This window comes from Nothobranchius furzeri, chromosome 16 (assembly GCF_043380555.1).
Source record: "Nothobranchius furzeri strain GRZ-AD chromosome 16, NfurGRZ-RIMD1, whole genome shotgun sequence".
Taxonomy (NCBI): domain Eukaryota; kingdom Metazoa; phylum Chordata; class Actinopteri; order Cyprinodontiformes; family Nothobranchiidae; genus Nothobranchius; species Nothobranchius furzeri.
The window spans coordinates 28,076,611-28,103,425 of NC_091756.1; the positions used below are offsets into that span (position 1 = coordinate 28,076,611).

The 26,815-nt window shown below is 47.8% G+C and overlaps 1 protein-coding gene across 2 annotated transcripts; it reads left to right on the top strand.

The window, feature by feature from the left end:
- Window positions 1-1,911: 1,911 nt before the first annotated feature.
- On the top strand, window positions 1,912-21,481 carry chadlb (chondroadherin-like b). 2 transcript variants are annotated; one of them, XM_015963640.3, is made up of 11 exons: window positions 1,912-2,044; window positions 2,977-3,153; window positions 7,408-7,602; window positions 7,753-7,908; window positions 8,019-8,164; window positions 15,790-16,071; window positions 16,154-16,373; window positions 18,604-18,877; window positions 18,954-19,366; window positions 19,736-19,902; window positions 21,063-21,481. In XM_015963640.3, the coding sequence occupies exons 2-11, from the start codon at window positions 2,977-2,979 to the stop codon at window positions 21,328-21,330; spliced, it is 2,298 nt and encodes a 765-aa protein (XP_015819126.1). In that variant the 5' UTR covers window positions 1,912-2,044; the 3' UTR covers window positions 21,331-21,481. The 2 variants fall into 2 exon arrangements, with proteins under 2 accessions (XP_015819126.1, XP_054605018.1); XM_054749043.2 differs by lacking the exon at window positions 1,912-2,044 and adding an exon at window positions 2,070-2,237.
- Window positions 21,482-26,815: the final 5,334 nt, after the last annotated feature.

Genomic DNA, 26,815 nt, shown 5'->3' on the forward strand with positions numbered 1-26,815 from the left:
TCTGAAAACAGGAAACGATAAAAACTGATTTTATTTTGTCAACACTGTTTTCTTTGTTTAATTGTATGGAGTGAACATTAAAAAAAAATTTATTTCATCAAATAAATGCTTGTTTAACATAATACTGTTTTCCTGTAATGATGGCTCTTAACCTGTAAACATGTTTAGTAAATACAGACCTAGAAGAGTTGTTTACCCTTCCAGTAAACCTGCAATAGTTTTGGTGTCTGTCCTGTTGAAGCACCCATGACCTGAGGCAGACGCCAGACAGCACATTTAGCTCCAGAATGGTGGTCTTGAACTGATCAGAGCTGACCTTTTAATCCCTAGACTCTGGTATCTATTCACGTTATTTGTCTTCAGAAGAAGAAAGTATCATTTCTATAGCGCCTCTCAAGATAAAAATCACGAGGCGCTTCACAAAAACAAAAAAATGTAAAAATATAAAAAAGAATTTAGAAAATGGTTAAAATATGACAATTGTGATTAAAAAACAAAATGTTAAGAAAGAGAGAGTGAATAGGAAAGAGGGAAATCAGTGGATCCTGAGGAAGGTGGAATAGGTGGGGAGAGCAGAATAAAGAGAGAGTGGTGAAGAAGGTCATACAAAAGCCAGCTTGAACAAGTGAGTCTTCAGCTGCTTTTTAAAGGAGACCACTGAGTCCACTGATCTCAGGCTCAGGGGGAGAGAGGTCCAGAGTCTGGGGGCCACAGCAGCAAATGATCTGTCACCTTTGACCTTTAGCCTGGTGCTGCACAACCAGTAGGCTTTGATCACTGGACCTCAGGGACCTGCTGGGGGTGTAGAGACTAAGAAGATCACCAATGTAAGATGGTGCTTGTCCATGTAAGGCCCTATAGACCAGAACCAGGATCTTGAAATGAACCCTGAAGTTGACTGGCAGCCAGTGAAGCTGGAGGAGAAGCGGGGTGATGTGGGTGTGTTTGGAGGACTTGGTCAGAAGCCGAGCACAGGCGTTCTGAACCACCTGTAGACGGTTCAGGGAGGTTCTGCTCAGACACGTGAAAAGAGAGTTACAGTAGTCTAAGCGTGAGGAGATGAAGGTGTGGAGAACTGTCTCAAGTTCAGAGCGGGACAGAATGGGACTCAGCTTAGCAATGTTCCTGAGATGGAAGAAGGAAGAGCGAACAAGAGAACTGACATGAGAATCCAGGGTGAGAGCTGGGTCAAAGGTCACGCCAAGATTCCTGACAGAAGGTTTGGTGTGAGAAGCAAGCTGACCAAGAGAGTCTCTGACTTTGGGAACCAGCTTGTCTGGGGCACAGATGAGGATCTCAGTCTTATCTTCATTCAGCTGTAGAAAGCTCCCAGCCATCCAGGTTTTAACAGTCAGTGATCGGTTTTCCTCTTGTGTCCACCACACCTGCAGAGGTTGTCTACTGGATCACAAACGTCTGAGATATTATGTCAAGCAAGCTGCTTGGAGAAGGTCTTCCCTTCTGTTGGTCCATGTCCAGTGTGGTACACACCCGGTCACCAAACAGCACTGTGACTACTTTACTTGGACTAACCATAGGATGGAAGAAACCTGTGATGCTGGCCATAGGAAACATCTCGTCTACCATGGATATGGTCAAAAATGATTTTTTTGTTGCTCTTTTTAGGAGAAACATTTCTGCCTACAGCCAGTTTTATTAGTTGTTTTTATTTATTTATTCTGTTGAACCAAAATTAATATCAGAACAAGAAGGTGACTTTTTTTGTCCTTTATATTTTATTGTTCTGTCAGTATTTTAGCGGCTGCTGTGTTTTTCTAACACTAAAGTACCAACAATTCTATCCACCCTTCATTTTCAGATATTACCATAATGTCTATGGTTATTTCTGAAGTATTTAAATGATTAAGGGTCACGTTCCTAGGTAGCCGTGTGATGTAGAAGACAGTTTGGCTTGAGGGAAGCTGCTCCTTTAACTGGCTCTGAGGTGCAGCCACAGGAGGTGGATGAACAGAGTTGGTGTTGGACGGGGTTCAACCTGGTACAGAAGACTCAGAGAGGAGGACGGAGCCATAGCAGAGCCAGGGTGGGTTAGAACGCACCTTTTTGTAAGGATCATGCAAAGACTGAAAACTTTAGAGATTTTTAAACATTTGTGTTTGTGATATTTAGCAGATTTTGTTCGTTCAAATCTTTAGTTCTTGTGATTTTATCATTGCTCATTCATGTGCTGAGATGACTACAGGATGAACTTTTTAGAGCTGAAAGCTTTCCTGCAGGTAGGACGCTTCTACAGGCAGCAGAGAAAGACACTGAGTCTTTGTGCGGAGCTCCTCGGCGGTACGCTGTGCTGATTCCCAGAAGGACTCGGACAAACAGTCCTGATGGAGGAAATTCCTCTGGCTCCGGTTTCTTGGCCCCTTGGTATTTTTTATTTAACTGGGTAAAGCATAATACGCTGCTGAATATTTGATTCTGTCTCCTGCAGCTTCAGAAAACATGTGTCACATTTAAAGTTTTTGGTTTCTTTATGGTCCAGCTCTGAAAAGATTTGATCTGGAAAATTTAACAGGTCACTTTATCCATGGCACCGATTGCACTATTCCATAATATGGGGTCCCACATTGCTGAGCTGAAAGGCTTTTTATGTCCATTCCTGAGGATCAACCGTTGATCCATGCATGGGAATGTGGTTTCACGGCATTCCAGTGAAGCTCAAATAACAAAATAAAAAAAGATGGTGCCTGTTCTGTAAAATCAGTGAATCAGAATTAGATCTTTCTGTCAGAGTTATGTTGAAAAACCCAAACATTTACAGTACTCCATCCATCACCAGCCCTGCAGAAACGGCAGTATTGGACAAACCATTAGTCTAAGTTTAGTTTCGGCTTGTCTCAGACTAGCAGAAAGGATTCATAATTACTAAACAGTCTTCAGAAAAGATGTCTTTTATTAGACACGCAGCTTTGCTTGAGAGCGGATCACCACTAAAGGGTGCTGCTTGTGTCTTTGTGGCAGATGTCCCCCCTGTACCTCCCTGACTCCTCGTGGATGCTAATGCTCAGCCTGCTGCTCCTCTGCATCCCTGCAGCACACACAGGAAAGTGTCCAGAGCCATGTGTGTGTGACCAGATCCAGCTCACCGTGGCCTGTGTGAACAAGAACCTGACCCAAGTTCCTGCTACTGCAGATGAGGTTTCATCTCTCCACACACACACACACACACACACACACACACACACACACACACACACACACACACACACACACACACACACACACACACACACACACACACACACACACACACACGCACACACTCACAGATACAGAAAGATACAGTATACAGCTGTGCTCACAACTTTACAACCACTCTTCATATGACTTTCCACATGATTTGAGTTTTAATGACTCATTTCAGTCGTTCTTTTCCATGTTGGGAATAATTAGACAACATGCAATTTCAACAACATCAACAAAGAAAAAAAACGTCTAAAATTTAGATGTATACGCACATCCTCATTTAAGACTGCTTTATAAGCTCCATTAAACCAATTATCTATGGTTTGTAAGGTGTACAACTTCTTTATTTGAATGTGCAAAAAAAAAGGAAATAGAACATTAAGGAGTGGATTATAACCATTACAACATATAGCAAACCAACAAAAATCCAGTAAAAAGGAAAAACATTTTTTATATAAGAATAATAACTATTAAAGCTGCAAGCGTCGTTCGGCCCTCGCAGCTCCGCGCCGCTCTGGCCTGCCCGGCAGCCCGGAGCACTCGGGGACGTCCGCGGAACAGAAACGTCGACCACCCTAACACCAGAAAGCGCGAACGATCTCCTCGTCTGCATCTCACCCTGACTCAGCATCTCCTCTGAGGCCTCCATTAAATTATGCATCTAGCACTAGGGGATACTCTATCTTTACCACACTGGTGGTGTGATGACACAGACCAACTTTAATGCTATTCTGACTACGTTTTTAGAAGTTTTTGAAGGTTAAATTTATCTAGGGGGCGCTGTGACCAACTACAGAAAAAATCCCATTGAGATCATCTTTGGTTGACAAAGATGGTTTTCTGTTATTTTGACATCAATCAGACGTTGTGTGTTTTCTAGAACCAGAGAGCCGAAAGGGGGTGGAGCTAAAGGGGTTTGAACCAACAACCACATCAATGTGTTTGGTATAGTCATGTGATGACACAAGCCAAGTTTAATGCCATACTGACCTTGTCTTTAGAAGTTAATAAAGTTTGAACCCATCTAGGGGGCGCTGTGACCATTTACAACTAAATCCCATAGAGGTCATCTTTGGCCATTGAAGATGGTTTTCTGTTAATTAGGCATCAATGAAACATTGCATGGGTCATCTTGAGCCAAAACACTTGCGCGTTTGGTGTGAATTGCATTATGCATGTGTGATGGGACAGACAGATCTTGTCTGGTCCCATCTCAGTACAGAGCCAGGTGGCTCAAATTAGGCTGATTGCAGGGCGGGGTGAGCCATCCAATAAAAGGCAGGTGTCTGCTCTTCCAGCTTGACAGCTTTAGTATGGCACTTCAGGTGCTGGGGTACTGAGAGACTCCAACTGCAAGCTGCAATCATAAGTACACTCCCTCCTGTGTTGCCTGTGCGGCGTTAGTTCATGCTCATTTCTCCATCTTAATTTGTTTGTAGCGTGCGATCGCAGAATGGAGCTGCGCATAAGGTCATGGGGTTAACACTGCATCCAGGTACTCCTTGTCAGCTCTCTGCCGTGTGGGTGTGTCAGCCATATGAGGCTGATTTGATCCAGCGGCGCGACGACCATAAGTCCTCGCCTCTGCTTGGGAAGGGTTGTAACCCAGGGTGGTGTTGTTGCAATCTTTTTATCCTTTATTTATTTATGTACCGACCCTCACTTGCCACACATTATTCGGGGCCTAATACCTGCCAGGGGGTGGAGCTAAAGTGGTATCAACCAATAACCACAGGATTGTGTGGTGTGCCTTCGTGTGATGGCACATAGCCAGTTTGGTGAAGTTCCGACCTCATCTGTAGGAGTTATTACACTTTTAAAGGTATGTAGGGGGCGCTGTGATGATATTATACAACGTTCACCAACCGTTTGTGCCTCGTTGGCTAAAGGGCATGATTGTTTGCCATGTTCAGTCTCTTGCAGATCAGAGGCTGCTTGTGGAAGTTACAGTCAAACGTAAGGTCACGGTGTCACGCCAGAATTTGCCATGGCATCAAAGCCCCTCCCTTTCTGGAAAGCTATCAGAACAGCATCATGAAGACAGTGCATGACCTTGGTGTTATGTTGACTAAATTAGAGGGGACAAATATGGGCATTTTCGTAATCGTCAGACAAAGTATTGTGTGGAGCTGACAGTTTTAACGGTTCTAGGGGACGCTATTTCAGAAAATAGGCCACGCCCACCAACCTATGACATTCATTTCTAATGGGGGTTAAACTAGGATCACTCATCAGAAATTTTGTGACGATATGATAACTGACGAAATGGGAGGCAAATGTATTTCTGTGGCGTGATGGCGAATTTCACCATGCCCCCAAAGCCCCGCCTTTTTTTGAAACTTGACAGCACTGGACACCAAGTCACGCCAACTTGTCTACTGCTATTTGCCAGAGATTGCTGGTGATTAGGTGAAAGGAGTCCAATAGGGAGCTGTGAAAATAGAGTGGCGTGGCAACAGATCAAAGTTTGAGGCTTAGCCACGCCCATATCTTTCAAGTAATTTAAAATCCGACAGTTGACTTTCCCCCCTATGTCTTAAGAGTATATAGCAGAAGTTTAAAGGTGATCAGTGAAAAGGGCGACGGGGCATCATTCTCCAAACAACGTGTGCAAAAACTACTAAATCGAGTACTTGGACCAAAATGGCTGACCTCCTGTGCGACTTTGCACTTGGCTCCAAGAGACTTTTTTTGTAGGTCCTGAGACACTACATTAGTGTACCAGTGTACAAGTGTACAAAATTTCACTAACTGTACGATAAACTAAGGTTTATGGAGGGGAGTATTTTTCCACATTGTAGGGGGCGCTATTCAGTCACTGTCTGCGATTTTTTTGGGACCTTTAAAATATCAACTTTTTCACCAGGCCTGACAAGTTTGCAAAATATTGTGAGTTTTGGGGTATGATAAGGTCCCCAAAAAAGCCATTCAAAGCGGGCATGGAATAATAAATAATAAACGGAGGAAAAACAAGAGGCCTTCGCAGCGCTTTCGCTGCTCGAGCCTAATTATTACAACTGAGACCAATTATTTTGTGCGTATTCGAAGGGAGCAGGAAGAAGCCTAAACTTATATAATCTCACCCTTTAACAACTTGTTCAATAACTCTGTGTATCTGACAACAAAATCTTTTTTACAACACTGTCATCGTTCTGTCGCTTGTGACATTAGCCTTTGAGCAAAATCAGTCAAAGTCCGAATTGCAGCATCTCTCCATCTGGGCCGTTATTAACCACCCTCCCAAAATAGACAAAACATTTGAAAATGAGTTTTAACTAGACATACATTTGTAAAAGCTCAGAGAGTCTGCCAGAGTCCTGCAAAATGACATCCAGCGGGCCGCAAATGAGCATGTGTCTGCTCAAACGGTCAGAAACAGACACCAGGGCCTACGTCTACAGGTGGGAGATGTGCTTACAGCCCAACATCAGTGCCCTGTGCTCTCCACTGATGAAAGCAGGTTTACATTGAGCACGTGTGACAGACGTGACAAAGTCTGGAGACGCTGTGGGAAATGTTCTGTTGCCTGCAACATCCAGCATGACCAGTTCGGCAGTGGGTCAGTAATGGTGTTGGGTGACCAGAGGTGTAAGGGCTGAAAAGGGCACAACCAAGGGTCCTTTATGGACTTCAACAAAGGGTAGGGGACCATATTTGGATAAGGGAGGAAGGATTCTGTAATGATAACCAGGTTCAGACTGGGTCACTGTGGTCTTAGAAGTGGGCTCACTCTAATTGGGAAACTTCCGAATGGGAAGTGTGACTGTGGTGAACCGGGAATGATGTTATCTTGTACTCTGCTTAGAGGAGAAATGCTTTTCAGGATTATCAGAGCAGGGGAGGTGACTGTGTTTAATAAGAGTCCACTAATGAATCAAGAAGACAGGACTAGAGCCTAGACTGCATTACACTCGAGTGTGTAGCTGACTGTGAGTTTGAATGAACTCAACAAAGAAGGGGGTGGTCAAATATCAGCCAGAAGCATAGCAGAGGCTCAGTGGTAGCTATAAAAACATGTTGCCAAGAGACCTTTGAGCAAAGCTCAGATATATGAATTTGGTCTTGAGTGGATGAGAAAAACTGAAGTATTTTGCTGAATGATCATTCCTCTGTGGAAGTTCAGATCAGTCATTAAAAGCTCCAAAGCGATTCAGCACTCATACCCATGAGGATTTGTGAGCCTCTGGATCTTTCTTCTCTTCATAGATTACACTTAAGTTGGATCTTCGAGGTAATAACCTCCAGGAACTCCTCGCTGGAGCTTTTAAACACACCCCCTACTTGACTCACCTGTCGCTGCAGAGGTGTGACATCCGCAGAGTAAAGGAGGGTGCTTTCCGAGGCCTTGGTCGTTTGGTCTTCCTCAACCTCGCCAACAATAACATAGAAGTCCTCTACCAGGTGGGCACAAACTTACAATCCTGCTTTAGTGAGTTTTGATGCTTTTTGTGAATTCTCTCCACTCAGTCTTTCCTAAGACAGTTGCCCCCACTACATGTATCCATCATACCGGCAGGGTAAAACAGTTTTTTCTGTGTTTTGGGAGTCCAGGAGTCATTTGATGGTCTGTCCTCACTGAAGCAGCTCCTGATTGATCGTAACCGCGTGGAAGAGATCCAGCCTGGAGCTTTCTCCCAGCTGGGCTTTCTCAACCTCCTCTCCATCACTCACAACCAGCTGGTCTACATCCCCAACATGGCCTTCCAGGTAACAACCACTACAAAATATCTCAAAACCTCAAACACAGGTGAAGCGTCTACGGAAAAGCCTCCTGTGATTAGAGCGCTTGTTGAACAGATTTCTTCCTCTCGCTTTAGGGGTTGCAGAACATCAAGTGGCTTCGCCTGAGCCACAACTCACTAAATTACTTGGACACAGAGGCATTTGCTGGTTTGTTCACACTAAACCGGCTCAGTCTGGACCACAACGAGCTGCAGTTTTTCCCCACAGAAACCATGATGAGGTGAGGAGGCTCGGGGACTGAGGGAGTCTGCTGCCTCAGCTGGGTTGTGATGGTTTAAAGCTTAAACCTCAAGTCTAAATTACTTGATTTCTTTTCCTTTTTGTGAAAAAGCAAAATGTGCATGGAATAATTCAGAGAATAAAAGAGTTGAGTTTCATCTGTACGCTGATGAATGCCAGATTTATCTCTCTGTGAGAACAGGGGAATCTGGCTCGATTCAGCCATGAGTGGACTGCTTATGTGATGTTAGATCATGGACGCCTTTAATTTCCTGCATCTCACTTGATGACAAAACTGAGGTAATAGTTTTTGGACCCCAGGTTTTTAGAGTATATTTTAATCATTTTGTCAGGACTCAGGTATCTCCCGGCTGACCTTCGGACCACAACTCCCGACATGCTCCTCGTGGGGAGCTCCCAGCGTGCTCCTCGCGGGGAGTCCCTCCACGTCACAGCCAAGCAAGGCTATATATGGAAGACGCCGTGACCGGCTTCTCATCTCAGTCATCGTTTCTTCCTCACAGAGATACGACCAGAGAAATAATAAAACTGTTAAAACGTCTCACCTTGTTCGTCTCCTTCATCCAGTCTGATCAGCCTGACAGGATGACTGAGATCCGAGTAGATCCGACGGAGATTGATCGTCTCCGCCACGAGAACGTGCAGCTGCGTTCCATGGTAGATCAGCTCAACACCAAGGTGAACTCCTTGTCCGACCACACCCTGCGTCTATCCACGGCTCTCACGGCTCTCCAACAACAGGCAAACGATCAGCAGCAACAGATCGCTGCACTCCAGCAGCCAACCCGCTCTGCTCCTAGGGAGGAGCCCCACTTCAGCCTGCCGGAGAGGTGGAACGGGGAGACGGGGAGCCCCGATGGTCTGCTCGCCACGCTGGACATGCAGTTCGAGTGCCAACCTGGACGCTACCCATCTGCGCGCTCCCGAGTGGCGCATCTCACCTCCCTGCTCTCCGGACGCGCCGCGGAGTGGGCTGCTGCGCTTTACAATTCCAAATCCCCTGCCTGCAACGACTATGCTGCGTTTGTGTCCGCTCTCCGGAAGACCTTTGTTCCCCCCAGCAGCGAAGTGGGAGCAGAGACACGCCTTCTCAAACTCCGCCAGCGAGAACGCTCGGTGTGCGCTTATGCGTCGGAGTTTCGCACCATCTCCGCCAAGCTGCAGTGGAATGACTCCGCTCTGCGGGCCGCCTTCCTGGAGGGGCTGGCACCCTACATCCGTGATGAGTTGGCGGGAAGGGAGCTGCCTCAGACCCTGGATGAGGTGGTTGATCTGGCGCTGCGCATCGACCAGCGGGTTCTGGTTCGACCCAAGTTATCCACGCGTCCACCCAGGACGCCGGTGCCTCGCCCTCGTTCACCCACGCCAGCTCCTGTACCCATGCTGGCGGAGGAGCCCATGCAGCTCGGCCACCTTCCCCCCGAGGAGAGACAACGACGGTGGCGCGAGGGCCTCTGTGCCTACTGTGGCTCTCCCGACCACCGACGCCTGGACTGCCCGCTACGATCGGGAAACGGGGGGCCCCACTGAGTATTGGGGTCGCTCAGTCTGGGTCTTCTTCTACCCCTGTCGCTACTAACCGTCTCCTTATTCCTGTCACCCTCCTCCATGGTGAGGCCTCACTCCACGTAAACGCATTGGTGGACTCGGGGGCCGCGGACAATTTCATGGACCTGGATCTGGCAAAACGCCTACGGATCCCCCTACAACCCCTGGAGAGAGTTATACCAGTGACCTCGGTGGACGGTAGGCCTCTCCAACCCTACCCAGTCCGAGACCGAACCCAGTCACTCCGTATGATCACCCAAGGCCACCAGGAGACCCTCCATTTCCTGGTCATTTCTGCTCCCTCTTCTCCCCTAATCCTGGGGTTCCCCTGGCTCCGTCTCCACGACCCTCATATTTCCTGGTCCCAGAACCGCCTGCTGGGCTGGGGGACCTCGTGCCAGACCCACCTCGTTCCTCCTCCATCCTCGGCGGGTCTTCCGGACGGGGGCCCCGGCTCCACACCGCCCCACCTGCCGCTGCCCTATCGGGACCTGGCCGCGGTGTTCGACAAGCGGCGCGCCACCTCCCTGCCACCTCACCGGCCATATGATATGGAGATCAAGCTGCTACCCGGAACCAGTCCTCCCCGCGGGCGCCTTTTCTCTCTCGCTCCTCCTGAGACCAAAGCGATGGAAGAATACATTGCCCAGGCCCTCCAGCAGGGGTTCATCCGACCCTCCTCCTCTCCGGGTGCCGCTGGCTTCTTCTTCGTGAAGAAAAAGGAAGGCGATCTTCGCCCCTGCATAGACTATCGGGGTCTGAACAAGATCACGGTCAAGGACCGCCATCCTCTGCCGCTCCTCACTACCGCTCTAGATGCCATCTCCCAGGCACGGATCTTTACGAAACTGGATCTCCGGAGCGCCTACAATCTGGTCCGTATAAAGGCCGGGGATGAGTGGAAGACCGCGTTCATAACCCCCTCCGGCCACTGGGAGTACCTGGTTATGCCCTTCGGACTATGCAATAGTCCTGCTGTCTTCCAACGTCTCATTAATGATGTCCTCCGCGACATGCTGGGACGGTGGGTGTTCGCCTATCTGGACGATATACTGATCTACTCCAAATCCGAGGCCGAACACATCCATCATGTTCGCGCCGTCCTGACCCGGCTCCTGGACCACAACCTGTACAGTAAACCCGAGAAATGCTCCTTCCATCAGCAGTCCATATCCTTCCTGGGCTACATGATCTCGGACGAAGGGATAACCATGGACCCTCAGAAAATCCAGGCGGTGAAGGACTGGCCCTTGCCAACCAGCCTGAAACAACTGCAGAGTTTTCTGGGTTTCTGCAACTTTTACCGCCGTTTTATAAAGAACTATAGCACCCTCGTAGCCCCTCTCACCCCTCTCACTCGACCAGGCTCCCCTGGCCAGCTGTTTCGTCTAACTCCCGACGCCATTCGGGCCTTCCGCTACCTGGTCACCCGCTTTACCTCGGCCCCGATCCTCCGCCATCCAGATCCTGCAGTTCCCTTTGTGGTCGAGGTCGACGCCTCTGACGTCGGCGCCGGCGCCATCCTGTCTCAAGGTGGGCCCGACGACAGGCTCCATCCCTGCGCCTACTTCTCCAGGAAGTTTTCCACCACCCAGCAGAAGTACGGTGTGGGCGACCGTGAGTTACTGGCCATAAAATGGGCATTGGAGGAATGGAGGCAGTGGCTTCTGGGCACCGCTCGGCCTTTCACGATCTGGACTGACCATCAGAACCTGACCCACATTAAATCTGCCAAGCAGCTTAATCCTCGCCAGGCTCGCTGGGCCCTCTTCTTTGAACCCTACGACTTCCATCTCGCCTACCGCCCGGGAGCCAAGAACCAGAAGGCAGACGCCCTCTCCCGCCAATTCACCCACTCCACGCCCTCGTCCGAGCCAGCGCCAATCCTCCCGGAACACCGTTTCCTGGGCCAACTGAGGTGGCCGTTGGAGGAAGCTATCCAGAACGCCCTCCGGGACGACCCCGCGCCTTCAGAGACCCCCGCGGGTCGCCTCTATGTCCCCACGGCCTGTCGCAGCGAGGCGTTGTCCTGGGCCCACTCATCACGCCTGTCTGGCCACGCTGGTTTCTCCAGAACTCTTAAATTCCTCCAGCGAGCCCTCTGGTGGCCAGGCATGGCGAGGGATGTGAAAGAATACACCAGCGCCTGTGACGTCTGTGCCCGCTCCGAGAACCCCAACCAGGCCTCGGCTGGTGCCCTCCGACCTCTTCCGGTGCCCAGCCGCCCCTGGTCCCACGTGGGGCTGGACTTCGTCACGGGTCTCCCGCCGGTCAATAACCTCAACACTGTCATGACGGTTACGGACCGCTTTTCCAAGTCTGTCCATTTCATCGCCCTTCCGGGTCTCCCCTCAGCCCAACGCACAGCGGAACTGTTCCTGGAGAACGTGGTGCGCCTCCACGGGTTCCCAGTTGACGTGGTCTCGGATCGGGGGCCCCAGTTCACGGCCCGGTTCTGGAAAGCTTTCTGTCGGCTGATGGGAGCATCGGTCAGTCTATCTTCAGGCTACCACCCGCAGACCAATGGCCAGACGGAGCGGGCTAACCAACAGCTGGGTCGGTACCTTCGTTGTTTTGTCTCGGCTCAACCCTCGCAGTGGCCTAAATACCTCCTCTGGGCGGAGCTGTCCCACAATCTTCACACCTCATCTGCCACTCGGCTGTCCCCTTTCGAGGTCTGCTATGGCTTCCAGCCCCCGGTCTTTGCCCACCAAGAACCCGAGGTCGCCGTTCCGGCAGCGGAAGCCATGGTGAGACGCTGCAAGAGCGCCTGGATCAAAGCACGAGCCTCCATAACCAGAGCTAACACCAGCTATGCTCACCAGCATCTCCGTCGACACCATCCTGGTCCCTCCTATGCTCCTGGGGACAAGGTCTGGGTGTCCACGGCTGACCTTCGGGTCTGTGCCGGGTCCAAGAAACTCGCCCCTCGGTTCCTCGGCCCATACCCCATCCAAAGGGTCATCAACCCGGTCACGTACCGGTTGCGGCTGCCGGCTACTCTCCGCATCCATCCCACCTTCCATACCTCCCGGCTCAAGCCCTACGTGGAGTCCTCCCTTCTCCCGCCTCCGGCTCCGGCGCCGCCTCCTGCCCGCTTCCTCGACGGTGAGCCTATCTACACCGTCCGGCGCATCCTGGACGCTCGCCGCAGGGGTCGAGGCTGGCAGTACCTGGTGGACTGGAAGGACTATGGCCCCGAGGAACGCTCCTGGGAGCCGGCTCAGTCCATCCTGGACCCTTCCCTGATCTCTGACTTCTGGGTCCGCCGGGGTCGCGCTGGGACTTCTGGAGCCGTCCCTGGACCGGGGGGTCCTGTCAGGACTCAGGTATCTCCCGGGCTGACCTTCGGACCACAACTCCCGACATGCTCCTCGTGGGGAGCTCCCAGCGTGCTCTTCGCGGGGAGTCCCTCCACGTCACAGCCAAGCAAGGCTATATATGGAAGACGCCGTGACCGGCTTCTCATCTCAGTCATCGTTTCTTCCTCACAGAGATACGACCAGAGAAATAATAAAACTGTTAAAACGTCTCACCTTGTTCGTCTCCTTCATCCAGTCTGATCAGCCTGACACATTTATGTCTCTTAACCTGTTTGTTGTACTCTCTTTATTTTATTTTTGAAATATTTCACGTTGTGTTTTTTATAATAAAATAGATAGAATAGACTTTACAAATCCCACAGTGGGGAAATTCACACAAAGCAGTAAGCTGTTATTGTAACCTTCAACCACCAAAAACAATTGACAATGTGTTTCCAAAACTATGCAGCATAGGGGACGCAGACATACTAATACATCGCTCTACTGATGATGTTTTCCTGCTTTATGGTTAATCTGAGCTCAACCCAATGTCCCAATGTCTTTTGCTCTTAATTTAGGTGTGTGTGAGGTGGGGGATGGGTGGGGGTGAATGTGAAGTGGGGTCATTTTAATCTGTAAGGCACTTAGAGTTGCATTAACTGTATGAAAAGTGCCTTATAAATAAAGTTTGATTTGATTTACTGCACGAGTATTGAACACATACTGAGTATTGCATTGATGTTATTGTGTAGCAGGATAATACCAGTACCAGTTAAACTGACCAATTATACACTTTTACTGCAGAGGGGATGAATGACCTACGTTAGCATTCTGTTTTACATCTGGGATCAATCAATCAATCAATCAATCAATCAATCAATCAATCAAATTTTATTTCTAAAGCGCTTTTCAAACAAAGTGTTATTCAAAGTGCTTTACAAAATGACCCCAGATTCCCATAACAGGTTAAAAACATTAACAAACATATGCAATCACACGCACACACACACAGACTCACACACACACACACGAGTAAAAATTATATTAGGCTGAGTCCAGATGAGCCAAGTATGGTAACGCAAGGGATGTCTCAGTCTGCCACTGTTGGAGCTGTCCATGGCCTCCACAGTGGAATAGTGAGTGGAAGGGTTTTTTTAAGATGGAGGTAATCTTCCCGATCATCCTCCTTTCTCCTCAACTGAATCTAGTTGGCAACCCAGAATCGAGCTAGCTTCATCAACTAGCTTGTTCAGTCTGTTTCTGTCTTGGTCGGAGCTGCCTGCACCCCAACAGACCACAGCAGAGTGAATAACGGAGCCAACAACAGAATGATAAAAGGATTTTAGCAGCTGGGAATGAACTCCGAAGGACCTCAGCCTCCTCAGGAAGTGGAGGTGGCTTTGGCCCTTCTTGTCTGTATTGTGGGACCAGTTCAGTTTATTTTTGAGGTGAACAGGTGCCTAAGTATCCACCACCTCAAGATGTTTACTGATGACTGAGGAGTGTTTCTCTGGAAGTCGATTCACATTTCCTTTTTTTTTTTTTACTGGTGTTCAAGCGAAGGAGGTTACGCTCACACCAGTCCACTAAGTCCATGATGACTGACATGTACTCCTGGTCATTCCCCCAGACACACAGCCAACAATGGTCAAGTCATCAGACAACTTCTGGAGGTGACAGCTGCTGGTGTTGTAGGTGAAGTCCGAGGTGTAGAAGGTGAAAAGAAAGTGTGTCAACGCCATACCCTGTGGAGCTCCAGTGCTGCACACAACCACATCAGATGTACAGTTGTGCAGCCTCACGTACTGTAGCCTGTTGGTGAGGTAGTTGATGGTCCATGCAGTCAGATGTTCGTCCACTCACCCCTCATCTTCTGCTACAGTAGACACAGCTAGATAGTCTTTAGGGCACTTGACACATCAAAAAACATGGCTCTCACAGCGCTTTTTTGCATCTTGAGGCGAGTCAGCGCCGAGTCCTGCAGGTAGATGAGGGCGTCCTCCACCCCCATGTTTGGTTTATGTGCAAATAGCAGTGGATCCATCTCTTGGCTCACCACGGAGCGTAGGTGGGTGAGGATGAGTCTCTCCATGGTCTTCATTAGATGTCAATGCAATTGGTCTGTGGTTCTCTGGTTCTCGAGGATGTGATGTTTTGGGAACTGGAACCACACAGGATGGGGACCTGCTCCAGGCAATGGCTCAGGTTGAACATGCGCGTGACCACTTCACAAAGCTGGTCAACAGAGTCTCTGAGCAATCTGGGGCTGATCCTGTCAGTTCCTGTCGCTTTCCTGCTCAAACGATGCCTCAGTTCTCTCCTCACCTGATCAGATGTAACTGAGAGGGGGGAGTGTGTGGTGCTCAGGCGAGTTGGTAGTGGAGGAGAAGCCATTGAACAGTGTGAAATTTGGAGGGGCGAGGGTTGGCTGACTAGGTGGGGGCGGGGTGTGTGCTTAATGTGATTTTAATTCCTGTTTTCGTATACTGCCTTTTGGTCGACTGTTACAGTTGAGGAATGATCAATTAATAGACCTTAACCATCAGCTCAATAATTATAGATGTCTTGTCAAACTTTCTAATTCATCTGATGAAAACCGTCATTAGCTCCCGAAGATGTTCAATTAGAAAGTAAGGATTTTGACGAGTGTAGAAGGTTACTCTGTTTTCATTTTCTTTTTTAATTTACAAAGCAGACTTTTACCAGTTGATCTATTTGCACCTTTTGCCCTCTACTTGACTCTTTCTATAACCAGACTGCCAGAGGTGACTCGTCTTGATCTGAGCTACAACCCCATGACATACCTGGGAGAGGAAGTGGTTTCTATGGCCAAGCTGACCCACCTTTTCCTGGACCACATGTCCCTGCAGGACCTGTCCAACACAGCTGTATCTAAATCCCCCAACCTCGTGCACCTGGACATCAGCCATAACCAGCTACGTGTCATCCAGCCCTTTTCTCAGGGCTCACCCAAGCTGGCACGCCTCATTCTAGCTGGAAATCCCATCAGCTGCAACTGCTACCTGCGTTCACTCAGGTGAAATCAAATTTAGAGTATTTTTTCATTGTAAATGAGCTTTATTTACAAGCAGCTTTTGCTCAAATATTTTGACCACTAGGGAGTGGGCAATCCGTCGTAGAGTGAAGCTGATGGGAACATGTGGTGGACCGGCCCATCTCTCAGGAGAGAATCTGGAGGCTGTTTACCCTGCAGAGCTGCGCTGCCAGAGCCAGGAGGCCATGCTGAAGGCAGAATTGGAAGAAGCAGCCAGGGTGACTCCTCCACCAACTGAAGAGCCAGGAAATAAGGTCAAATGTCCTTCCAGCTGTGTCTGTGAGGTGAGTTCTCCTCATTTCCCATCTACTTTAATATTAGTGGTTGTGAAGTTTCCCCCAAACAAGCTTGCTTTGTCCTGCAGCACGAGATATTCAGTCATAGTTAAAATAAAGTACACCTTCTTTCAAAAATCTCAGGAGAAAACATTATTGTTTTGATATTTGAAATGTGAAACATAAACATCCAATAAAGCAGATGTGTTGATATCTGCTGGCATTGTACACTTTGACTCTACAGTTTGTGACTAAACAGGAATAAATCTTTGAGTTTAAAGGAACACCTTTTTCCTGCTGTAATCCAAGATTTATTTGTAGAAGTTGTCTCCTGAATAACCATCAAACTACTAGTAATTAGGTATGAACAAAGTCCGACTTTAGAATAGGGAACATATTCTTGCTTACAAGTGGTTAATTGATTGTTGTTTAGGCTGTAGTAACATGTGGAGTTTGGAGTTTATTTATATAATACCAGAACATAATATTTTTGGTTATTAATGCAGAATAACTCATTCCCCTTGAATTACTTCGTCCAAAGCCACATATTGATTTGAGCCAATTAATATGTGTGTTAATCAGCAACAAACCATTTATTTTCAGTTAACGAATGGCTTATTTAGAAAAAAACTCTTAATTTATGGCCTGTTATTATTAGAATTACATCATTAGTAGCACCTAATAATAGCTTAATAGTGACTAATTCAGACTTAGTAGTCCACTAATATGCATATTAATTGGCAGCTAATTAATGGTTAATTTGTGTTCTCTAAACTAAAGTGTTACCGAATGCTTTTACCAATCCTCCAGCTTCACCTGTAATTTTGTAGAACTGAAAACTTAAAGAACCCTCGAACACATTTACAACACAGCTGAGCTCACTCCCCAGCCCCGTCCGCCTAACAAAATAAGCTCTGCTGTTTTCAGTGTTGGTCATTTTTTATCAGGCTATACTGAAACAAGTCAACACATTCGTAATGCACACCAGCATCAGAGTTTTAGTTTAGCATTCCAACGTTTTGACCATGGCACAAAACACATTACATTCATGTGACCCAGAAATTTTAGGGGTTAAGGTGGAGGGAGTTGAGTTTGGTGGTCCATCAAACCGCGACCTTCCACTCCTGCTGGGTAGGTTCACAGCTGAGGGGGATGCAGCTCGGGTGATGATCAGCATCTCCTAATATGAGATTGTGGTTCTTGATTGATAAAGGGTTGATTGCAAACTCTGGGACAGAGCAGAGATCTTTCTTCAAGTGGAGGACTTAAAGTATCTTGGGGTGTTGTTCATGAAGGAGGGAGGGGGAGATCGACAGGTGCGTCGGAGCTTTTGATGTGGATGCTGAACCATGCAGTCTTATGGTGACGATGGAGCAAAACCAGAAAAACAAAGGTCTCAATTCATCTGGTGATATTCATTTCAGTCCTCACCTATGATCAAGGGATTTGGGTAGTGACCAAAAGAACAAGATTTTGAATACAACTGGCCCAAATGAGTTTTCCCCGTCGGGTGGTCGGGCTCAGCCTTTGGAGATAGAGTGAAGAGCTCAGATATCCAGGAAGGACTCTGAGTGGCAGCTCCCTCATGTCAGGAGGGTCTGGGTTAGGACTGCTTGCCCAGCAACCCAAACATGGATAGGTGATAAGAGGTGTGAGTAGGCTGCAGAGGAACTGTAATAAATTTGAGTACACCTGAATTTTAGGTGCCAAAAAGTTAGTCTAGAGCTCTGAGGGTTAGATTAATTTGGATGTCGTTCTATTAGGAGCTTGAAGAAGTTGATTACACCCTAAATATGCCATGCCCCGATGGGTCATTTCTCTTGCACGCTTCAGGCACAGCAGTTGTCAGACCAGGAAGAGATGCAGCTGGTCACGATGGGCCCAACAGTAAAAAGCCATGAGAATAATGAAATTCTTGCACATTTTAGCCTTCAGAGAAAGTCTGTTCTCTACTGAGCTGTTTGATCTGGTGTTTGGTTTCCAGCTGGGATCACAATCAGCTATTGAGTTTAAAGTTAAGTTCACTAATGTTCTAGCTCAGCTCTGGAAGATGTTTCATAATCACTGCCGATGAGACTCGTAACTGCTGTGTCATCAGCAAACTGAATGGAAATAAACTGGTATGGAAAGAGTCAAGCACAGAAAAAGGACAGAATTGAAACTATTCAACATGTTGATTTTGTTTCTGTGTGTCCCCTTGTCTCTCATGTCCACTATCTCCCCCACTTCCTGTCCACAGGCAAATACACACCACTCCTCATGTGAGAATCGTGGCCACATCAAAGTGCCTCGAGGTTTCTCCCCTGTTACGCGCCTCTTGGACCTTCGTGGAAACCACTTCCATTACATTCCTAGCAACAGCTTCCCTGGTTTGTCCCAGGTGGTGTCCCTGCACCTGCAGCGCTGCAAGATCGTGGAGGTGGAGGAAGGAGCTTTCAGCGGCATGAAAGGACTGATCTACCTGTACTTGTCTGAGAATGAACTCACTTCTCTCAGCCCTGATGCCTTTAAAGGTCCTCCATAAGAAGATTCAAGTTTGTAGGAGACTTGTTGAACTTGTTTTACAAGTGTTGGTGTCTGAATTCACAGGTCTACCTCAGCTGACTTATCTCCACCTGGAGAAGAATCGCTTTGTTGATTTCCCCAAAGGAGCCTTTAGATTAGTGCCCGGTTTACTGGCTCTACACTTGGAGAATAACGCCATTACCAAGCTGGAGCCTGGCATCCTGACTGGGGCAGAGGGTCTAAGAGCTCTTTACCTCACCAGAAACAACATCCAGCACATATCACCCAGGGCTCTGGATCAGGCCAGGGATCTTGATGCACTCCACCTGGGGGGAAACAAGCTAAAGGAGGTGCCCACTGAAGCACTGGAAAGGGCAGGGAACATCAGGGACCTCCGGCTGTCTGGTAATCCAGTTCTCTGGGTGGGGCCGAATGCTTTCAGACCTCTGGAGAGATCCCTGAAGGAGCTATATCTGGATAACATGGGCCTGGAGAAAGTGAGCAGGCAACTCTTAAGGCAGTTTTAACTTCAGACGCATCTGATCCTTTATTAAATGGATTCATTTTGTTTTTGTGATCAACTAACATTCTTTTTTTCATTTAGTAAGTCAAACATTATGGTTTAAGAAATGTTTTCATAACTGCTGACAGTTTCGACTGTGAACTTCAACCTTCCTCAGAGCACCATCCGACCTGCTGCAGCTGTGTCATTTATCAGCTGGCAGATAATGCTCTGAGGAAGACTGAAACACTGTCAGCAAGTAAGAAAACATATCCAAAACCACAACTTTTGTTTTACTGAATAAAAAAAAAAAGGAATATTATTTGATTTGATCCTGTTTCTGGTGTCATCTTTTACACTGCAGATGTCCAAAGATGCCCTGGCAGGTGTCGGTCCAGAGTTGAGGAGTCTGTTCCTGGAGGGTAACAAGCTGGAGGAGATGCCTGACTTCCGCCCTCTCTCCTCCCTGGAAGTCATCAACCTGGCTGACAACCCTCTGATGTGTGACTGCCCCCTGCTGCCACTACGCCTGTAAGACAACCAACACAAAAACTCATTTGACTAGAAAATGTTTCTTCATTCTATTTGTTCTTTAAAGGACCTGTATCATGCTACTTAGAGCACCAGACACAATATATGATAAAACATTACTACTGGCACTTCTGAGATGTGAATTTGTTTCTGAAATATAGGGTACGTTTGTTTCTTCCATCCTTGAAATGCAATGAAAGTCTACCTCCATCAGTGTGAATTCCCCCCATTTCATAACGTAACCCTAGAAAGCAAAGCTGCTTTTCAACACACCAGCAGTGGTGAACTGGCTATCTGGAATATCAGGACATTTCCCTGTGGCTGACGTAACATTTAGCGATCGCTGAGCACTTGTTTGAAGAAGTAATCCATTTGAAGACCCACTCTGGTACTAGTGGAATTTAACAAGCAATCACGATTAAATTCTGGCTCAGTTTTTGAGCGCTCCCGAGAACGAAATCCAACCATTTCTGCAGATTAAACTCTTCTTCAGGAAGACTGGACAGGGATCCTGTACCTCTTGCAGACAAAAATACATTTACAGGTTCATTTTTAGTGCAAACTATATGGGAAAGAAATCACTTCTTCACATCTGTGGAGATGAAACTCCCTGCTAGCTACACGGAGAGGCGGGTGCTAGTGTTTACAGTCCAGGGGAGGAGGGAGCTGGATTCGACACTCAAATATGCCCCATCCAGGCTTTTGCAATAGCTTAGCAGAGCTAAAGGGAAGAAGCAGCTGAGACATGAAAAAGCATGAGTGACTCCATGAGGAAATAACAATAACATGCATGATATAGTCCCTTTAAGAGAGCAAATTTACATCGAGAGGAGCCAGTAGAGGTGACTCGGGCATCTGGTCAGGATGCCTCCTGGACGCCTCCCTGGTGAGGTTTTCCGGGCATGTCCAACCAGGAGGAGACCTAAAGGTAGACCCAGGACATGGTGGAGGGACTATGTCTCTCACCTGGCCAGGGAATGCCTTGGGATTCCCCCGGAGGAGATGGCCCAAGTGGCTGGGGAGAGGGAAGTCTGGGCCTCTCGCCTTCGGCTACTGCCCCCGCGAGCCGACTCCAGATAAGCAGATGAAAATGGATGGATGGATGGATAAGTTATTGCATCCTTTTGTCTGCAACAACTAGAATCTTTCTCTTTATTTAGGTGGATTGAGAAAATCAACCTTAAGGTGAGAGCGACTTGTGCCAATCCTCCTGAGCTAAAGGGTCAAAGGGTGAAGGATGTCCACGTGTTCAAGGCCTGCCCTGGAGGGGAGAGTCTCCCACCCCCACCCACCAGCACCTCAAAGCCAGCCAAGCCCAAACCAGTACACCCCACTGGCCTTCGGCAGGTCAAAACACTCAAAGCAAAATCCAAACCGCACAAAAGTCGAAACAAGAACAAAAATGATAAGAAATGGAGCAGAACATAAAGTGAATCTGTCTTGAGCCAAGAATCTCTACAAACGTTCATGCGGTACACTGGCCCACGAACATAGACTGGGATGACATTGTTGGTGCCATTTGTTGAAGAAAGAGTAACCCACAATGGTTGTTAAAATAACTTCAAACAGTCAAAGGTAATAATACTTAAAGACTTGATGAAACAAATCTAGTGAAATTCAGGCTTTGCTTTTGAAGTGTGGTTCAACAGGATAATTAGTACTAATGAATAAAATTTTCTGAAATGATGGAACTTGTCCCTTAATGTTTTATATTTAAATCTTTTAACACAATCACTGGAATCATAATATTTGCGGAGGAAACTTCTGCACCTGTCAAAGATATGAATGGTCACTCTTCATGAGCAAACTGCTCAGGCTTTCTCAGGGTGGGGCTTCAGGGGGCTACAGGGTGAACCATTCATGTGGCCTAGTCCACCACAGACAGACCAGATTAGGGCTAATACCATGGTGATTTTCGTAGTCCCTACACCCCCAGCAGGTCCCTGAGGTCCAGTGATCAAAGCCTACTGGTTGTGCAGAGCACCAGGCTAAAGACCAAAGGCGATCATTGGCTGCGGTGGTCTCCAGACTCTGGAACTCTCTCCCCCTGAGCCTGAGATCAGTGGACTCAGTGGTCTCCTTTAAAAGCATCTGAAAACTCACCTTTTCAAGATGGGTTTTGTATGACCTTCGTCACCACTCTCTCCTTATTCTGCTCTTTTTACCAATTCTGTCTTTCCCAAGATCCACTGATTACCTTTATTAAAATAAACTTTGTTTTTCATTTTCCTCACATTTTTTAAAATCACAATTTTCACTTTTCCCATTTTAAAAATATTTAAAAATTACTTTTTATCTTGAAATATTTTTTTAATGAAGCACCTTGTAATCGTTATCTTGAAAGATGCTATATAAAAGATAATTGCTTCTGCTAGGCTGAGAAAGTGTGGGAAATAAATATTTTTAATTACGTTTATTGTATATTTTATAATAACTGATGTCATAATGGTTTATTTATATCTCCTATATAAGTTTTTTGTATTGTTAGAATCTACACTACTATTGTCAGTAACTATTTCAGTTGCAGTTTTATTTTTATAAATGTGTAATTATTGACATTCAAACTAATTTTTTAAATTAGACTATAAGGAAACATTTCCGAGTTTGTTTTTCATTCATTCATTCATTTGAATATGGTGGACAAATGGACCTAGAATGTGTGTAAACTCATGTCATGAAATTGTATTTATATCATCTTTTTTCCTTGTTTGTTTTGCTTTACCTTTTTGTTTACCATGATTTTACCCTGTAACATCTAGCATTTTCTGCAATAAAAAAGAAAGAAGGTTAAAGCTGAGGTTGGATCTTTGTGAACATATTGTTAAGACCAGCGAGGATGAACAAGGCAGCAAGGTATAGAAACATACAGTATAAAGAGTTTGGGGCCCAAGGCTAACCCCTGTGGGATGCCACAGGTAATTTCCAAATATGTTGAAGAAACATTGCTCAATTTCACAATGCTTCACTACTCTCTGCGCTGCCACCTTATTGTGGTGGAGGGGTTTGAGTGTCCCAATGATCCCAGGAGCTCAGTTGTCTGAGGCTTTATGCCTCTGGTAGGGTCACACATGGCAAACAGGTCCTAGGTAAGGGATTAGACAAAATGCAGCTCAAAGACCTCTTATGATGAACAATACAAATGGAAACAGTGTTCCCTTGCCAGGACGCGGGTCGCTGGGGCCCCCCTCTGGTGTTATGGGGATCTCCATTTTTGGTTCTTTTTTAAACACAGAAAAGGTCACCATCAGCATCAGCTCTGAAGATGTTTGCAGCCGCAAACGAAACTGTCAGTAAGGTAAAGAGAAACCTTTTCTGTGTTTAGAAAAGAACCAAAAATTGAATTAGAAGTAAACAGCAAGAACATACCAAAGATGTTATTGGGGATCTGTTTTGGTGGCCTAAGGATCAGGTCTCCGCTTTTTGCTTTTGGAGCGCTTTGCAGCCGAGTGTGAAGCGGCTGGGATGAGAATCATCTCTAAATCCAAGACCATGGTCTTGAAATGGAAAAGGGTAGAATGTGGAGGAAATTGAGTATCTCAGGGTCTTGGTTCACGAGTGAAGGAAAATGGAGCGTGAGACTGTTAGGCGGACTGGTGCTGCATCTGCAGTTGTACAAGCGTTGTACTGATCTGTTGTGGTGAAGAGAGAGCTGAGCTGGAAGGCGAAGCTCTCGATTTACCGGTCGATCTTTGTTCCTACCCTCTCCTATGGTCACGAGCTTTCGGTAGTGACCGAAAGAATCTCGTCTCGTCTCGTCTCGTCTTCCTCCGCTTATCCGGGTCCGGGTCGCGGGGGCAGCATCCCAACTAGGGAGCTCCAGGCCGTCCTCTCCCCGGCCTTGTCCACCAGCTCCTCCGGCAGGACCCCAAGGCGTTCCCGGACCAGATTGGAGATGTAACTTCTCCAACGTGTCCTGGGTCGACCCGGGGGCCTTCTGCCGGCAGGACATGCCCGAAACACCTCCCCAGGGAGGCGTCCAGGAGGCATCCTGACCAGATGCCCAAACCACCTCAACTGGCTCCTTTCGATCCGGAGGAGCAGCGGTTCTACTCCGAGTCCCTCCCGAATGTCCGAGCTCCTCACCCTATCTCTAAGGCTGAGCCCGGCCACCCTACGGAGGAAACTCATTTCGGCCGCTTGTATCCGCGATCTCGTTCTTTCGGTCATTACCCAAAGCTCATGACCATAGGTGAGGATTGGGACGTAGATCGACCGGTAAATCGAGAGCCTGGCTTTCTGGCTCAGCTCCCTCTTCCCCACGACAGATCGGGTCAGCGTCCGCATCACTGCAGACGCCGAACCAATCCGCCTGTCGATCTCCCGATCCCTCCTACCCTCACTCGTGAACAAGACCCCGAGATACTTAAACTCCTCCACTTGAGGTAGGACCTCTCCCCCGACCCGGAGGTGGCAAGCCACCCTTTTCCGGTCGAGAACCATGGTCTCAGATTTGGAGGTGCTGATCCTCATCCCAGCCGCTTCACATTCGGCCGCGAACCTACCCAGCAAGAGCTGAAGGTCAGAGCTGGATGAAGCTAGGAGGACCACATCATCCGCAAAAAGCAGAGACGAGATTCTCCTGCCACCAAACTCGACACACTCCACACCACGGCTGCGTCTAGAAATTCTGTCCATAAAAGTGATGAACAGAACCGGTGACAAAGGGCAGCCCTGGCGGAGTCCAACCCTCACTGGGAACAGGTCCGACTTACTACCGGCTATGCGGACCAAACTCACGCTCCTCTGGTAAAGGGACTGAATGGCCCTTAACAGAAAGCCATCCACCCCATACTCCTGGAGCGTCCCCCACAGGGTGCCCCTGGGGACACGGTCATAAGCCTTCTCCAAATCCACAAAGCACATGTGGATTGGTTGGGCAAACTCCCATGCCCCCTCCATCACCCTTGCAAGGGTATAGAGCTGGTCCACAGTTCCACGGCCAGGACGAAAACCACATTGCTCCTCCTCTATCTGAGATTCAACTATCGATCGGACCCTCCTCTCCAGTACCCTGGAGTAGACCTTTCCAGGGAGGCTGAGGAGTGTGATCCCCCTATAGTTGGAACACACCCTCAGGTCACCCTTCTTAAAGATGGGGACCACCACCCCGGTCTGCCACTCCCTAGGAACTGCCCCCGATGACCACGCAATGTTGTAGAGACGTGTCAACCATGACAGCCCTACAACATCCATAGCCTTAAGATACCCAGGACGAACCTCATCCGCCCCCGGGGCTCCGCCGCTGTGTAGTTGTTTGACTACCTCAGCAACTTCTGCCCCCGAGATCGGACAGTCCATCCCCAGGCCTCCCAGCTCTGGTTCCTCCTCGAAATGCGCATTGGTGGGATTGAGGAGCTCCTCAAAGTATTCCTTCCACCGTCCGACCGAAAGAATGAGATTGCGAAATCAAGCGGCCGAAATGAGTTTTCTCCGCAGGCTGACTTGGCTCTGCCTTGGAGATAGGGTGAGAAGCACAGTCATCTGGGAGGGGCTCGGAGTAGACCCGCTGCTCCTCCGTGTTGAAAGGAGCCAGTTGAGGTGGCTAGGGCATCTGGTTAAGATGCCTCTTGGACGCCTTCCTGATGAGGTTTCCCGGGCACCTCCAACTGGGAGGAGACCCAAGGGAAGACCCAGGACACACTGAAGAGACCATGGCCCAATCCCAATACTCGCACTGGCACCCTTTATTTGCTCGTTCCTGGCCAGGGGTGCGAGTGCGAAGGGTGTCTCGATTCTCAAGTGCGGAAGTTGACCACGCCCCCATTGCACCCTTAATCTGCACTTCATCCAAGTTTGCAGCGATGCGGACCTCGGGCAAGGGTATTACCCACAAGTCATTGCTGCGGGAGAAAAGGCTCAAGTTCCTTTTCTGAAAACATGTATTTTCTAATAAAATTAGTTCGTTTTAGGACTTTAGAACTTAAGCAACAATGAAGTTAAATTTATTTCAAATAATTGCTTTGTTATTTGTTTGAAAGTTGTTAATAAAGGTTTTTGAAAAAAGTTTCACAGCTACCGGCACAAGGCATGCGTCGCAATCGATGACGCAATGCTCCCTGTCTCATTTCGGCAATTATTTGCACACTTGTGTACTACGCACTCGAACCCTACTGAGCACTTTCTCCAAGTGCACTTTGCTGAAGACCGCAGGGCGCAGTGTGAGTATTGAGATTGGGCCCTCGTTTCTCGGCTAACCAGGGAACGTCTTGGGATTCCCCCGGAAGAGCTGGTCCAAGTAGCTGGGGAGAGGGAAGTCTGGGCGTCTCGGCTTAGGCTGTTGCCCCCGCGACCCGACTCCGGATAAGCAGCTGAAAATGGATGGATGGATGCTTCACTTTTAAACCAGTCAAGTGATTTCCCCCTGATGTCATGCTGGTTTAATCATGGTTAATTATGTCAAACCTTCATGATGACAGCTGTTTTTTCTCTGCTGTTTCTTCTGGACAGAGTGTGGCAACTCTCAATATTCCCAAAGTCCAACTCAGTTCCCTTGGTCTGTAAAAAAAATCAGCCATCTGTTGCTTTATGGAGCTGACATCCAGGTCATGGGACTCTTCCCCGTTCACGGCGTATGATCTGAGTTTGATGCTGAATCCGGTGATAATGAGATCATTGACCTTGGTGTCAACCAGGAAAGCAGTCTTCTAATCCTTCTCCTAGTTCTGGATACCTCCTCTACCTACATGCACCAAGATGCCTTTCTGCTGCATTCGGACAAAAGAAACCTCTTCCGAGAGGAAATCAAGCAACGTATCTCGTATCAATCAAACCAAATCCAAGCTTTATTTATAAAGCGCCTTTCGTGACCCTGTCGCGAAGCCCAAGGTGCTGAACACGGTACATGAGAAAAACAGGTAAAAACATTAAAGTAGAAAACAAATGGGTAAAACAAGAGATAAAGAGACCAATGAAA